This window comes from Rosa chinensis, unplaced genomic scaffold (genome assembly GCF_002994745.2).
Source record: "Rosa chinensis cultivar Old Blush unplaced genomic scaffold, RchiOBHm-V2 RchiOBHmChr0c23, whole genome shotgun sequence".
In the NCBI taxonomy this organism is placed as follows: domain Eukaryota; kingdom Viridiplantae; phylum Streptophyta; class Magnoliopsida; order Rosales; family Rosaceae; genus Rosa; species Rosa chinensis.
Genome location: NW_020126836.1, coordinates 68,132 through 83,799, shown reverse-complemented (window position 1 = coordinate 83,799; position 15,668 = coordinate 68,132). Strand labels below are relative to the sequence as shown.

The following is a 15,668-nucleotide window of genomic DNA, read 5'->3' as shown; positions in this document are numbered from 1 at the left end:
CCATCCGGTATGGTTTATCCCTCTAACGTTGTGTTCCTGGTATAGGGTTTAGGAGTTGGATCGATACCCCAAGCGGTATAGCATTCTGTGTGAGGTACCCGGAGAAAGCCACTAGAAACAGTTAACAACCGCTCAACCTCGTCAAAGTCTGACGGACACAAGGGTAGAATGCCTTGACAAGCTATGCATCACCAAAACCCTAGTGGAAATATTCAACATCGAGGTCAATCCTAGTTAGATCGATGAAATAATGGAGTACAAGTGCAATGGAATGCTGCCAACCGACATGGTCCAGGCAGGACAACTCAAGCGGAGAGCGACCCGTTATAACATCCAAAATGGTAAACTTTACCACTAGGGTTTTACTCACCCAAATCTCACGTTTTAACACCATAATTGGGAAGGGTGGTACTGGCAATGATACACACAGGGGAGTGTAGAAATCATTCAGGTGCCAGATCTTTGGCAAATCGAACCATGCGTCAAGGATACTTTTGGCCCAACCTCGGCGACGACGCCGAAAAAGTCTCCAAGTCATGCCACAGGTGTCAACAATACGCTGACCTCCCACACGCACCATCGAAGCCACTGTCAATCATCATTGATCCTTGGCTCCATGCAACTTGAGGCCTCAAACTCGTTGGCAAACTGCCAACCGTTAGGGGTTTGTTCAAGTACATCATCATCACCATCGATTACAACAGCAAATGGATAGAAGCCGAACCACTAACGACAGTCACAAAAGCCAAGGTGGCCCATTTCCTCTGGAAAAATATTTATTGCCGCTACGGCGTACCCCACACCATCATCACAGACAACGGGGCACATGTCAGAAAAGAAAAAAAAATTGTATTCACGTATATTTCAAAAGCAACACAACAGAGAAGTCTAGCGGCGACCTCATATGGGTTGAAACTGTAATGTAATCCTAACGGTCGGTTTTTCTAGTTCACCATCGCGTCGTACTCCCAACTCTCAGTAGCGACACAAAAGGTAGTCCGCCAGGGGGACATGGAACCTCGGCGCCCCGGTACAACTACTAAGATTCCAATGCAGCCCTTGTATTTTACGTACACGAGCTCATAAAAATGGAGCACCTCGACCACAGTGGGACCTTCGCTGCCGGACAATCAATAAAGGGTGTTCAGAGCCATCATCATTTTTCACATGTTTAGGCAAACTTGCCCAAACACAATGTCAAATTCACACAGCAAAATCTAAAGATTTGGAAGAAGCGGAATCCTTACGCCTTAAGGAACACGACCTCGTGCACAGTGGCATATGTCGCTGGCAGAAATGACGCCTTCTCGTCTTTGTTCGTGTAGATACCTCTACTAGCATGGCTTATTCTGTATGTCATCAAGCATATGTAACACCCTCAATGGGGGGCCCACAAGCCATGGTGAGACCCAACCACGATATGCATCCCGTAACTCGATGTCCAAGCTACGCCATGGTAGTCGGAAGTGCTCAAGAGCTTGTCGGGAAGCCTACTTCCCAACCATGACAATATGCCTTCACAACATGCTTTGAAGACTAGAAGAAGGATTTCTTGTCCCACATTGAACAAAATGTAAAGGAGAGTGGCTCATTCCTTATAAAAGGGACCACTCCTCCCACTTAGAAACCATCCCATTACAACATCTCTTGTAATCAAGTTGGGCCGCAAGGCCCAAACACATATAGTGCAATATTCAAGTAGACGTAGTCTCCCGCTATGACGGGAGGCGAACCACTATATATCGTGTCTTTTCTTTCTTTTTTCTAATGTTAATTAGAGCATTCGGTTTCTGACATTAACATTGGCGCTGTCTGTGGGAAGCCGATACAATGGCTTCGTCACTTACCACACTTTAAGTCAACTTAACGGAACTTTTTTATTTCGTCTTTGAGTTATAATTTGATCATCACTCAATGTTTTCAAATTATCATCAACTCTCAGAGTCTCAGTGGCTTCCTTCTTTACGTCAAGTATCACACTTGGCAGTAACACACAAAAAACTATCCCCTCTTTGGCGTTAAACACACAACACACAAAAGTATCCCATACTTAGTGGTAAACCAAAATAAAAAATAAAAAATTCAACATAAAGCAAAGTTTCAAGTCAAAGCAAAGTCAACGCCAACTTAATGGATGGTCAACGCCAATCCATTAAGGCTGGCCAATGCCAACATACAAAAAAAAAAAAAAAAAATTTGTATTAAAGGAGCAAACTTAACGAGCTCCAACACTCAAAATTTGATGCAGCCCTGTTTCTTGTCGCACCACCAACACAAGAACCACCGCCATATATACTCTGGACACCCATGAGTCTCTTGCTGGCATCAAGTGATCAAACTACTCTGAGTCTCTTGTCGACATCAAACTTCTCTGTTGTTGGCTCGTCAACGACAACTTTCGCCCTCTAGTCAGCGTGATGCTCCACAAAGCCGAGTAGCCAACTCATTGATCATCGTCATCTTCAATGCTTATCGCACTTAACGAGGTCGTCATCTGTCATTGATCACAATTCCCTCATTGACCACTGCTCCACCAGAGTATCAGTAGCAGGGACAAGCGCTATCACCTCCGTTAAGCCCCATCCGCCATCACGCCATGCGCCTCGGCCAAGCAATATCCACCAAGCAAAATAGCGTCAAGCTTCGATCAATCCTTGCAAGCATGGCGGCCCATTAAGCATCGATAAATCCTTACAATCATGGCAGCCCGTCAAGATTCGATAACGTCATCTAGTGTAAGCATCCTAAAAACTACTCTGGGCACCCATGATGTCAGCTCCTCTCTTGTTGGCTATGTTTTCTTATCGGTCTGGAAGCAACATGCCAAAACGATAATCATCAGCGGCAACTGCGAAGCTGCACTGCCAAGAGTCATCCACCATCCGCCAAGAGCCTCTTTCTTTTCTCCTAACCGCCAGGACAATGAAGCACCGCCAAAGGCTTTGACGGACCACCAAGCCTTGCATTGTCAAAGTAGAAGAAAAGACTTGCAGATCCCAACAAAAGCCGGCAATGATCATTTCTGGTTTGTACAACCATGCCCAAGGCGAAGTTTAAACCTCGTCATTCACCAAGCATGTCGTTAGAATTTATCATTCGAGTCAATTAATCAACCATTCTTATCGGAATCTAATTGTAAACCTTCGAGCTTAGAATTCAAACCTCACTGGTCAAACCTGTAGTAGATGTGATTGATCATCATACACGGGCAGCCTCAAGGTTCACAGCTATCTGATTCGAACCTGGTTTCGTCAGACTTCAGTTGCAGCCAATCTCAGCAAGCAATAAGATAAGTCTTGCTTTTATGTCTACATTTGGTATTTTGACACAAGACCCTGTGCCTATGCAGAAACATGTCTAATAATATATTGCATGCTTGCAAATGATATAACCACTAAAACATTACTTGTCATGTCTCAACTACATGCATGATCTGCTATGCTCCAATTTAATGACACGAGACCGTGTATTTGTTTGCTTGTGCACACATACAGCACACATGTAATTAATTTGAAGGATTAATTTCTGTTTACCCCCCTGAGATTTGGGGGTGTCATCATTTCACCTCATCTACTTTCAATTTTGAATTTTTACCCCCTAAACTTTTCAATTTCAATCAGTCTTGTCCAATTTTTACGGTTCCGTCCAAATTGGACGTTAAGTTTGACTTTTGAGGGCTAAAATGGTCATTTCAACATAAAAAATTTAAAAAAATTAAAAATAAATTTTTTTTTTTTTCTGTTTTTTATTTTTATTTTTTATTTTTTTATTTTTTTGTCTTCAATCTATACACCACAAATTATAATAGGTTTATAAAAACAAAAAAAATATTCTAGGTGGTTGAAAGCCGCTAACTGGTCTACGATATTTGTAATATATCTCCGATAAAGTGAAGAATTTTAGAATATATCCCCAATAAAGTGAAGAAATATCAGTGTAAAATCATTTTTGGTCTGCGATATTTGTGATATATATCCAATATTTATCTGTAAATAAATATCTGTAAAAAATGATTTTACACATATATTTCTTCACTTTATTGGGGATATATCCTAAAATTCTTCAATTTATTGGATATATATCACAAATATCGTAGACCAAAAATGATTTTACATAGATATTTCTTCACTTTATTGGGGATATACAGATATTTATTTACAGATAAAGTGTAAAATTATTTTTTACAAATATTTCTTCACTTTATTTGGGATATATCCTAAATTCTTCACTTTATCGGAGATATGTCACAAATATCGTAGACCAGCGAGCGGCTTTCAACTACCTAGAGTATTTTTTTGTTTTTATAAACCTATTATAACTTGTGGTGTATAGGTTGGAGACAAAATTAAAAAAAAAAAACAAAGAAACATAACAAAAAAAAAAAAAAAACAAAAAGCAGAAAAAAAAAAAACAGAATTTTTTTTTTAATGTTGAAATGACCATTTTAACCCTCAAAAGTCAAACTTAACGTCCAATTTGGACGGAACAGTAAAAATTGGACACGGCTGATTGAAATTGAAAAGTTCAGGGGGTAAAATTTCAAAATTGAAAGTAGAGGGGGTGAAATTTCACCCCCAAACCTCAGGGAGGTAAACTGAAATTAATCCTAATTTGAATGTACTCTGCTACGTGTATGATCATTTTGCCATGTTAGTTAATTGAACATATTCATCAATCTGCCATGTTAGTTAATTGAATATATTCATTAATCAACTCTCACACATAAAGCTAGTTAATGGCACTTTAACTTATTTGCTTGCTCCAACTATTGAATATATTCATCAATCAACTCTCACACATAAAGCTAGTTAATGGCACTTTAACTTATTTGCTTGCTCCAACTATTCTATTATAGTTACAATTAAGCATTAGTGCTAATGTGGCGTTCAGGACTCTTGGCAGCCTTGGCTTGGCGTCAAGTCAAGTAAGTCCTGAGCACACTCAAAATATCCTCCTCCTTGACGCACCGTCAACCACACCTCTAAACTTTGACGCACTGCCAACCGCTATGCAGCAACACCACCAAAGTCCTTGACGTTCGTCAACCGCTATGTAGCAAACACCGCCAACCGCTAAACAATGCTTCGAAAACCTCTAAGCACCGCTAAGAAATGCTCCGCCAATCGCTAAGCAACACTCCGACAACCCTTAAGCTCCAACAACAGCTAAGCAAGGCTCCACCAACAGCTAAGCAATAGTCCGACAACTGCTACACAAGGCTCTGACAACCGCTAAGCAAGGCTCCGCCAACCGCTAAGCAATGCTCCGCCAACAGCTAAGCAAAGCTCCTACGCATGGCTCCGCCAACCATTAGAGAATATGCCTCGCCACAGTAGCGTCACAAACAGCTAATGCACTCGCCACTTCTTGCCTCTTAATTCATCCGTATGCTTGACAAGCCTTTTCCACTGCAACTATAAACAAAGAATCATCGAGGACCAGTTCCTCCAGTCGTAACTCATCGAGCACCGACAAGCTAAGCTTTTCTTACTATTTGCTTGTTCCTTCATTGAGCCGTCATGAACCATGTAAAAACTAAACGTACATGCTAATCATCATTCACACAAGTGCCCTCGTATCTAATAGGGTGATATGCCTGATGCTATATACGTGTTCGGTTTACTGCTCATGCATGCTAGCTCTGTTATATATAATTACATATAACATTGGTTACCTATGGTTGGCTGCACGCACCGTTTTCATTAGCTACTGACACATATGGCTACATTATTGAATTTAATATGTGCATTCTCTGACTAGGCTACCAAGCAAGTTATAGCACAGTGAATTATCAAGTGCCATGATAATTGTTGTATATGCTCCTTGAATTGACTATGGACTATCGAACATAAGCATGCATGCCTTTTTCTTTTTTTTTCCAATTGGCTTGGACCTTTTTGCTACTCATAGCCACTTTCTCCAATCGAAGATCACCTGAAGTGAAGACAAGCGCCTTCGATCACACCAAAGCTTTCGTCTTTGAGGTTGGTACCCTGAATCCCATCCCTGTTATATTGGATTTCTTTGTTTTTTGCATCTGTCAGTTTCTGGGTTTTTGATTTGGGGTGTTATCTGTTCTTCCCTAGTGTGTGTTGAGGGTGTAAAGCGAGTTTTGGGAATGGGTTTCGGTGTTTGATAAAGGGTTGGGGTTTAGGGATTTGCTAGATGGTCGAATCTGGGTTGAGTATCTGGGTGTTACTTGTTCTTGTTTTGGCATTTTTTTTGCAACTGTTCTTGATGTTCTTGGATTCAACTGATAAAGGGATAGCCTAGATCTTGTGTGAACTGACTGGTTTGGGTTTTAGGGTTTTGGGATGGCTAGCGTCGTAGATATCTCGACCGGTGAGGATTCTGGGTCTGACGAGTCGCTCAACATGGCAGATAGGGTGTTTATTGACTCGTTGCATCCGTCTGCCCCTGTAGGAACCTCACCGTCCGAACCGCTAGACATTGTGCCGCTACAAACCATACCTTGGGAAGTTGCCATGGGTCGTGCTGGTCGTCCTGAGAGTTCTAGGGCAAGAGAAGATGCCGCTGCTCGCAAAAGGCGGGAGGAGAGGCTGGCGAGCAATAGCGCCGCTAGCGGCTCCGCTGGTGGGGTGAGAGGTTGAATTAGCCTGGGTTCTCGGTGATGGCACAGCGGTTGAGTAGGAGAGCGAGCCGATGACTGTGGCTGCCGTCAACCTTGTGAAGCGGGTGTTCCGCTTGCCAGGTGTAGTGAAGCTGCGACAGCCTCTAAAGGTGTAGTGAAGCGCGTCAACGTAAAACGCAGGCCCGCTACACAAAAGCAAAAACGATGTTAAAAAATAAAATAAAAAAGACAAATGACAACTAAGAAGTCACAGCGCGTTAGTCATTAGGGTTAGCGACAACCTCAGATAGGTTAGAACTCCGACTTAATTCTAAAGGTCGGCGCTTGCTTGTTCACCTTGGCGTCGTACTCCCATCTCTCGGTCGCAACGCAAAAGGTCAACCGCCAGGGGGACCTCGAATCCTTCAAATTCTCAATCAACTTAGGCGCCCCCTGGCGACGAGTAAGATTATCTTGTCCGCTACAACCTTGGCTCCTCACATAGACAAGTTCGTAGAAATGAAGCACCTCAGCCACGGTCAGACCTTCGCAACCAAACAACCTTCAAAGCGAGTTTAGCGCCATCAACAATCTCCATATGCTAGGGCAAATCTGCCCGAACGCAAGGTCAAACTCGCAAATCAGGATCTGAAGATTCGGCAGCAGCGGAAACGTCACGCCCTGATGGAACACGGCCTCGTGAACAGATGCGTAGCCTGCAGGCAGAAATGACTATTCATCATCCTTCGTCGGCGGACGCAACTTCACAACGCCAGGGAGGCAGAACACCCGCTTCAGCCTGTTGATAGCAGATATAGTCATTGGACCCCCCGCCTCATCAACAGGAGTACTGTCACGGAGGACCCAGGCCGATTCCACTTCTTCCCCTACTGCATCTTCCCCACTAGCAGAACCGCTTGCAGCATTGTTGCTAATTAGCCTCTCTTCACGCTGCTGGCGGGCGGCAGTGTCCGCTCTTGCCGTCGCAGTTTTAGGGCACCCAGCACGTGCCATCGCTACTTCCCACGGTATGGTTTGTAACGGTTCAATGTCTAGCAGTTCTGGCAGTGAGGTTCCTGCAGGGGCAGACGGATGCAACGAATCAATAAAACCCTATCGAAACCGCTGAGAGACATGTCAGACCTGAAATCATCACTGCTTGAGATCTCTACGACGCTAGCCATCAAAAACACCCTAAAACCCAAATCAGTTCCACATGGATCTAAGCTACCCTATTTCAAATTTTATCCAACAACACCAAGAACAGTTAAACTCATAAACCGCAAAAAAAAAAAAAAATATCACGTCTATCCTTCGAAACCCAGATTCGACCATCTAGCCCAGCACCAGACATCAACCCTCTACCAAAAACGGCTAAACCCAAAAGATTTTTCTACACCCTCAAACACATTATCATAGTGGCAAGAACACATCCACAAAGCAGAAATATCGAGAGACACAACACATAAACAAGCATTGAAATACTGAGGCCAGAGCACCAACCTGAAGTACGTGATTTGTGTGCCCTTAGGGATGCTCAGTTCTACCTTGGGTGTAGTCTCTCTCCAAAACTCTCACTCTTCACTTGCAGAAATCGACCTTTCCAAAGTTCTCATCACTACTAAAAACAATTGCTTTTGCGACGCCTATTTTGCGATCGCAAATTAAGCTTTTGCGACGGCAAATTAGGCTTTTTGCGACGGAAATGTTAGCGTTGTAATAGGTGGCGTCACAAGATCCATTTGTGACAGTAAATTTTCGTTGCACAAATTATTTGCGACGGAAAACTGTTGTCGTCGCAATGGCTAAACTATTCGCGACGGGTACTTTGCCGTCGCAAAAAGATATTTCATTTAAAAAAAAAAAAAAGTGGGGTGAATTAGTTGCGACGGATACTTTCCCGTCGCAAAAGAATTTTCATTTATAAAAAAAAAAAAATGGTGTGAATTGCACACCAAAGCTAGTACCATCTGCAACAAATATCACAAATTGAAATATATTATGAAACCATCATCTATAACCAACCAACAATCACAATTCTAAGACCAGCCATTGTTTAAAGACAATTAGTGATCAGCCAAAGCAACCCATGTCAACTCTACAGCACTTTTATTAGAAGTTGAAGAAATGGTCAAACTATCAACATTATCAAATGCAGGGACATTAAGTAAAAAATTCTTCAGGTTCTGAAAAGTGTTAAATTCACTTGACAACCACATACTCAGTACTAAGTAAACTTCCAGAATTCCCATCAAGTAGCTCACCATAACATACATGTCCCGCCCCTGCAGTAAAAACCAGTTAAAGAACTCAGTCTGAAGTAGAAACCTTTTTCCCACTAATTTTTTCATATTTCTGTTTCTTAGTTTCCGCTTTTAGTCCCTGCCAAGGAAGACTACAAGCAAATAGCATTATCAAATGAACTATCAATAGGTAGCAGTACCAAAAAGCTAGTATAAGGTCTTAAGACATACACCTTCCCTTAAGGAAGTACATCAGGACGTAACCAAGAGATTCCAAATCATCCCTCCGGCTTTGCTCTAGCTATAAAGTTCAAAAGAGCAGAAATCGTTATTAAATAAGATATAACACTTAACTGGAACAACATTATATTACAAAGAACACCAAAATACAAAAGGAAGGATTGAAACATACCAATCCCAAGGTGGGTGTTCATGCTTGCATATCTTGCTGTTCCAATCAAATTCTTGTTTTCTCTGCAGCATTCATATCACACAACATGCAAATTTTGTGTTACTAAATTACCTGCAATCATGTTCTCTTTCCCAATATTTCTCGTACACCATATCTAGTTTCATAAACATATAACTTATTAAAAGCCACACCCACATGCATGCATCATTCATTCTCACCTATAAGGAATATGTTGACGGGTATTTCTTAGCCAGACCAAAATCAATCATGTATACCTACAAAAGTGAAAATCAAATATGAATATTAGCATAAGCAACTCAATAAAAGAAATACACACTCAAAGTATAACAAAGTAGATCAGTATTGCATGCAAAAATTGAGCAAATCCTATTTTGCATGCCATCCTAATCCCATGAGAAAATGATCTAGCTTGATATCACGATGTAGAAAGGATTTGGAATGAACAAAGTCAACACAATTGATCTAAAAATACATGTAAAGAATGTTAGAATTTAGGAAGTAAACCAATACAACGACTATATGCATACACTCAATCACCACCGGCCTACCATTTGATCTGCCAGCATAACTGTCTTCTGCCAGCATAACTGTCTCCAAAGAAAGTTTCCTACTACAGAAGTTAAATAAGTCTTCAAGACTAGGACCCAGCAAATCCATTACCAAAACGTTATAATCTCCTTCAACTCCAAACCACCGCACATTTGGTATCCCAGCTGCAAACAACAAATTTACAAACCAGAAAAACTTGTAAGCCATTGAAACCAATAGTGTAAAACTCTATAACAAAACTACTAATCAACTGAAAATTACATACTTCCTCCTTGTAGCTAGGATCCTATACAACTTGGATTCATACAGCAACTGAGGATGTTTTGTCTTCACATTTTCCTCAAAATTGGAAACCTGGTCAACCAAATTCATTAGATAGAACTCGGCAAAAAACAAGGAATTAGAGGATTTGACCCTCTTTCTCCAGTGGTACTGATTCTTCTAATTAACCTAAAAGTCAGAGACTGAAGACGATTACGGTTCATTACAAACCAAAACAGGAAAAGTACATGACAAAGCAAGCTGATACCACTAATGCAATCGGCGTAACCACAAATTCCATTGATCTAAGAACTATTTGCATGTTCCCCAAACCTATGGCATTACTAATAAACTGAAAGCTGAAGCATGTCTACCAAGCACACCATAAACTCATAAACCATATTCTCCCAAATTTTCAGAACTGAATTTTCACATCCAAATTAGCATCAAACAGAACCAAATCAGCAACAAAACAAAAGTCAACATCAGGGGCTCAATTGCAACACTCACCAGCTTAATCACAACCTCTTCGTTCGTCTGAGTATTGGTACCTACAACAAACCGGTCAAAAAGATCAAAATTGGATTTGGGGATTTTCATGGAGGTGTATTTTTTTTTTTTTTGGGTTAAAAGCTATTTGGGGTTAAATTTACAGAGAAGGAGAAAAAGCAAGGGTCTTTCTAAATGTACCCAGCAAATATCTAAGTACACCCAGCAAATTTTTTTAAACCAGCAAAATTATAAAATATCTCTAACTACACCTAGCAAATATCCAATAATACCTTTGTTAATTAAACCCAGCAAAACCCAAACATCCAACAAAACCAATATTGAGCAAAAACTCCTTTGTTCGTCTGAAATGATCGAACTCAGTTTTTTGAATACCCAACACCTCAATCTAGTTGGTTGCAGATATGAGAATATATATAAATCCTCGGACATATCTCCATCTGTCCATTATAGCAAGTAACAATTAATTAAATCTTCGATAATCAACACGAACAAAGTTCTTTCGAAGAACTTAGAGAAACTAAATACAGTTCGTATACACAAAATTTAGCACTCATTCATCACATGAAATATGACTTTTGTGTTACTACTACTATCCAATATGAAAACACGAACATAAATGTTATCAAAATTATCAGAATAATAGTAAGATAAAAAACGAAGAACTACCCCCCCCCCCCCCCACAAGATGTATCTGGCAATTTTGGTGGCATTTGAGCAATACCCACCTCCTCTATGATTTTAGAAACTTTGCTTTTCAAATTAAGGACTTCATTGATATCCCACAACATAGCCACAAGTTTTCTCGCTGAGACTGACATAACTTCTTTCCCTTTCCCGTCGTCCTTGGAATGTTGTTTACCCTTATGCTTCTACGCCATGGTGACGCAACTGGGTGGCTATCTGGAGCTTATTGACCAAAACAAATAATGCTTATTTGGTTGTTAACAACTAATCGAAGTGCGATTGAGTTCTATGCAATTGCAAAAAAAATTTTATGTCGAATGATAAAGCGACTTCAGTTCCCTGAATGCAATGAACTGCTAGGTTTAAATTTTATGGTTCATTTTGTTATTATCTTAATTTACCATAAGTTTTATCATCATTTCTTATAAGGGCATAATTGTTTTTTCATGCAAAATTGATTTGCTGGGTGTATATAGATATTTGCTGGGTACATTTAGAAAGACCCAAAAGCAAAGGGGCTTATTGATAATGTATAGTATCTTCCTCCTCATCCTTCTCATCTGAATCGCGCGACCACCTCTTCGAGATCAAGAAAATCCACCGGAGGGACTCTTCTTGCTCCGCTTACGACTCCCGCCGCCGCCGCCATGATAGGGGTCGTATTCATCATCATCGTCGTCATCCTCTTCCTCCTCGTCCACCTCGGTCATGTCGTCAATGAAGCTCGATCTCCTCTACTTCTCACCAAATCTCTTGCTTCAATGGAGGCCGGGGATCGCTAGGTTAAGTTTTGAGATCGGTGAATAAAGCGTGAGAGAGAGAGGAGGAAGTGGCATGAAAGAAAATCAGTTTTGGTCTAAAGGATTGAATAGTCTTGTTTTCTGATTTTTTTTTTTTTAATTATACAAGCGACGGCGTGACTATACTGTCGCAATAAATGTTTAATTATGCGACAGTAAGGTTACCTCCGTTGCAAAAATTCTTCGAGATGTGACGATAAAATAGCCGTAGCACATGCCGTCGCAAAAGCTGACTTTTCGCGACGGAAAACTTTTCCGTCGCAAATTAAAGAAGCAATTGCAATTGTTTTTAGTAGTGCATAGAAAATTCTCACAGAATAGGGCTTGAAGACAAGGACTCTGGTTTGAAGTGTAGAGAAAGTGTCAAATCCCCCCGAGTTCCCCCCCTTTTATGTCAACATCAAGTAAATCTGGGTCGTCCGCTAAAAAATGACATCACACAGTAGCCATACATGTGCCCCACGATCGCACCCACTATCCGGATTAACTGAGGAGTCGCCTAGGTTACAAAAATGATATTTACTCACATTAATGGCGAAGAGACGGGCGTGCTGCGAAGACGTACACCCACATGCCAACCCAATGCATGACAGCCACGTGTCGAGGGTCTGTCAGACAAAACGTTTATCCAAAGTAAACGAGGTTCGTATCAAATCTTTGATGGAATTCTGTGGACAGAACATCACTGATACGATGCTGATCGAGAAGACTCTCTCTACCTTCCCCATCTTGGCATTGATGATTGCAAAGAATTATCAAATTGATGTCAATGTCAGACGCATCACAAGATTTCATGAGCTTATTGGAGCCATGAACGTAGCTAAAAAGCACGACAACATACTTGTGAAGAACTATAACTCTAGACCCGTGGAAACCAAGTCTATTCCGGAGTCTAACTATAGTCGTGCCCCTGCGACAACATCGAGATCATTGAGGTTGTCCCTCTCTTCCACTTTGAGCTCAGATTTTCCCAGATTAGCAATCCAAAATAAAAATTAGTTAATAAAAGTCAATCGCTAAGATTAATGCCCAGATAATCAATACTCGAATTCATGCCTAGAGACATCAACCTTGAATTGTTTGTTTTATTTTTCTGGGTTTTGTTCATATAGTTTCACTGTTCCAATTGCCATGTTCTTTTGTTGTGTATATTAGACAACTTAGAATTGATTTGAGATAATTGTTCTGCTATGAAGAAGACACAAACGATAGAGAAGTAAGAAGATATTGAAGAGGAAGATACGAGAGAAAGCGCGGGGGGGGGGGGAGGGAGTGAGAGAGAGAGAGAGAGAGAGAGAGAGAGAGAGAGAGAGAGAGAGAGAGAGAGAGAGAGAGAGAGATTTGTTATTTTTCTGAAATTTTATTTTGGAATTTTTCCTTTCATGTGGGCCCCACTTGTGCTCAGTTGGCATGCCACGTCAGCTATTTAATGGCTCCATTTGACAAAATCCCGACAGAAGGACCTATTGGACGAGAAATACTAGTGTGAGGGTGTTTTTGATGAAATTGAAAGTCGAGAGACTGAATTGATGTTGGACCCATACTACAGGATACTAAATAGTATTTAGCCCTAAAAAATAAATACATTAAATAAATTCACAATTTCAACGTTAACAACAACAAAATACTAATTCGATATTCATAACATAAATCTTCTTTTTTTACATAATAGCAGACAATACAACTTTGTTAGTTGGTGCATGCTATAATACATATATTTTATAGAGACTCCTGCTATTATTTTGAGACGTTCTCTAGATGCTTATTGTAATCATGGGTTCAGGCACAATGTCCCCCCTCCTTATATTCGACAATTTCATTAATCAAGACTTGAGGGCAGCCATACCAACCCTTTATTTTAAAAATAGTAGACAATACAACTTTTGAATAAATTCTTGATATATTCATTTATCGTTTCATGCCTTCCTCCACCATCGGAGGCACTGGGGCCATTGCCACTTCGCGGTTCCTTGCATCCATATTTCCATCCCATCCTAAAACAATTACTTGATCAATTAGAACATGCACTCATTAGGTTGGATATATATAATCAATGCAAGATCGAAAACCTTTTAATATAATAATATATGATTCAATGTCATCTACTTTTCTTTCTCATTTGGAAAGACTTATTTTGCTAGAGATTTTCTACCTTCATATATTCTTCCATCTTCACCCCTTTTGTTATATACACACACTTCACACTATCATAATAGTCCACTTATTTGATGCAATTGGATGGTTAAACAACTTATTTTGACTTTTGATTGATTTTTTCCTTTTCCTTTTGGTGTGTGAGAACACGTATGTTAATAACAAAGTGGTAATTAATTAGGAGTACGTGAACTAACATGCATTATCACCTAGGAATTAAAAATCAACTTAAAACTTATTATGAGAATGATCGAAAGTATTGGTTTAGAATCTAATTAAAAAGAGATTTGACAAAATGAGATACCGATGGCCATGTTAAAACCGCGACTTTGGAGCTCACGATACTCCTGGCACAAGGCGCAGTTCTCACAGAAGCAGTGAATCAAAAAATCACTACAACGGTTCCCGTCCAAAGCGTACTGCTCCCTCATCTTCATGCGGTAGGAGCATGAATACCAGCAAGGAATACCAATCACGATAGCTATGAACGTATACATTGCTCCACTTGCAGCACAAGCTACATTCATAGACATAATTAAATCTCAACGACATTTCTGGAAACTAAGGGAAAAAATTTAGAAGTATCCGAAGAACTGGTGCTTACATGGAGAGCCTTTATCCACAATCTCAGCAATCCGGCCAAAAGTGATGCATGGACACCAATATGTTAAGCAACCTGTATCCATACAGAAAATTAGTTTCGAGTTAATTTGCTCGTGCAGATTAGTAATGAAGATGGACCGGAGCAGGCGCGAGTTTATTACAGCTTTTGGGATCGGAGAAGCAGTCAAGGAGGCCAGATTTCCAAGGCTCGGGGGTTCTAGGAGCATCCTGCTTGTGGAAGTTTGATGAGGACATAATGATGACAAGCTAGGATTAGATTAGAGGAAGGGTTAAAACTAGACTCTCAACCCTTTGTGAAGAAATGAGCTGGACAGAGAGGACTTTTATAGTACTGTAATGCCCTCGGCCAGGTCTAGTTGACGCGTCTGCCGTGTGCGTGCTCAGTGGATCATACGTCACAATTGCCGTGTGCGTGCTCAGTGGATCATCGCGCCAACGACGTTCTATTTAAGATATAAGCTAGGCGTATTAAATTTGGGCCAATGGTTGTTTATCTAGAAAACTACAAAAGTGAGGCCGTGAGCATCAGGAAATTATCTATAACCTAGAATTCCTGCATGAGCGCTTTGCGCATGCGGAAGAACCGCGTTCGCGCGTGTGATTTATTAATTACACGTGTCTATGTAATTTTGTTACGATTAATGCACTCTTGACTTTGTACTATCTTTAAAATATTGTTTTGAAATGGGGTTAGTTGCAAATGTATAATATCGTTTTTATGGTGGTAATGCACATGTTGTGTGAAGAGGGATCAATTTTCATTTACTATGATATGGATTTTCATTTTCTTTCTTATGGACATCACCTAGTCTCTCATAGGTTCCTTGGTATATATA

The 15,668-nt window shown here is 40.5% G+C and overlaps 1 protein-coding gene and 2 long non-coding RNA genes across 4 annotated transcripts; all 3 read right to left on the bottom strand.

The window, feature by feature from the left end:
• Positions 1-8,907: 8,907 nt before the first annotated feature.
• LOC112181314 lies at positions 8,908-9,306 on the bottom strand. The gene is made up of 3 exons (XR_005804289.1): positions 9,227-9,306; positions 9,048-9,111; positions 8,908-8,966 (listed from the first exon to the last, which is right to left on the bottom strand). It is a non-coding gene; the product is annotated as an uncharacterized LOC112181314 (long non-coding RNA).
• A 138-nt stretch (positions 9,307-9,444) lies between these two features.
• On the bottom strand, positions 9,445-10,661 carry LOC112181323. 2 transcript variants are annotated; one of them, XR_005804290.1, is made up of 4 exons: positions 10,568-10,661; positions 10,062-10,150; positions 9,796-9,960; positions 9,445-9,501 (listed from the first exon to the last, which is right to left on the bottom strand). It is a non-coding gene; the product is annotated as an uncharacterized LOC112181323 (long non-coding RNA). The 2 variants fall into 2 exon arrangements; XR_002928791.2 differs by lacking the exon at positions 9,445-9,501 and adding an exon at positions 9,613-9,709.
• A 3,031-nt stretch (positions 10,662-13,692) lies between these two features.
• LOC112181320 (protein PLANT CADMIUM RESISTANCE 2) lies at positions 13,693-15,114 on the bottom strand. The gene is made up of 4 exons (XM_024319716.2): positions 14,973-15,114; positions 14,813-14,884; positions 14,513-14,725; positions 13,693-14,048 (listed from the first exon to the last, which is right to left on the bottom strand). The coding sequence occupies exons 1-4, from the start codon at positions 15,064-15,066 to the stop codon at positions 13,963-13,965; spliced, it is 465 nt and encodes a 154-aa protein (XP_024175484.1). The 5' UTR covers positions 15,067-15,114; the 3' UTR covers positions 13,693-13,962.
• Between the last annotated feature and the right edge of the window lie 554 nt (positions 15,115-15,668).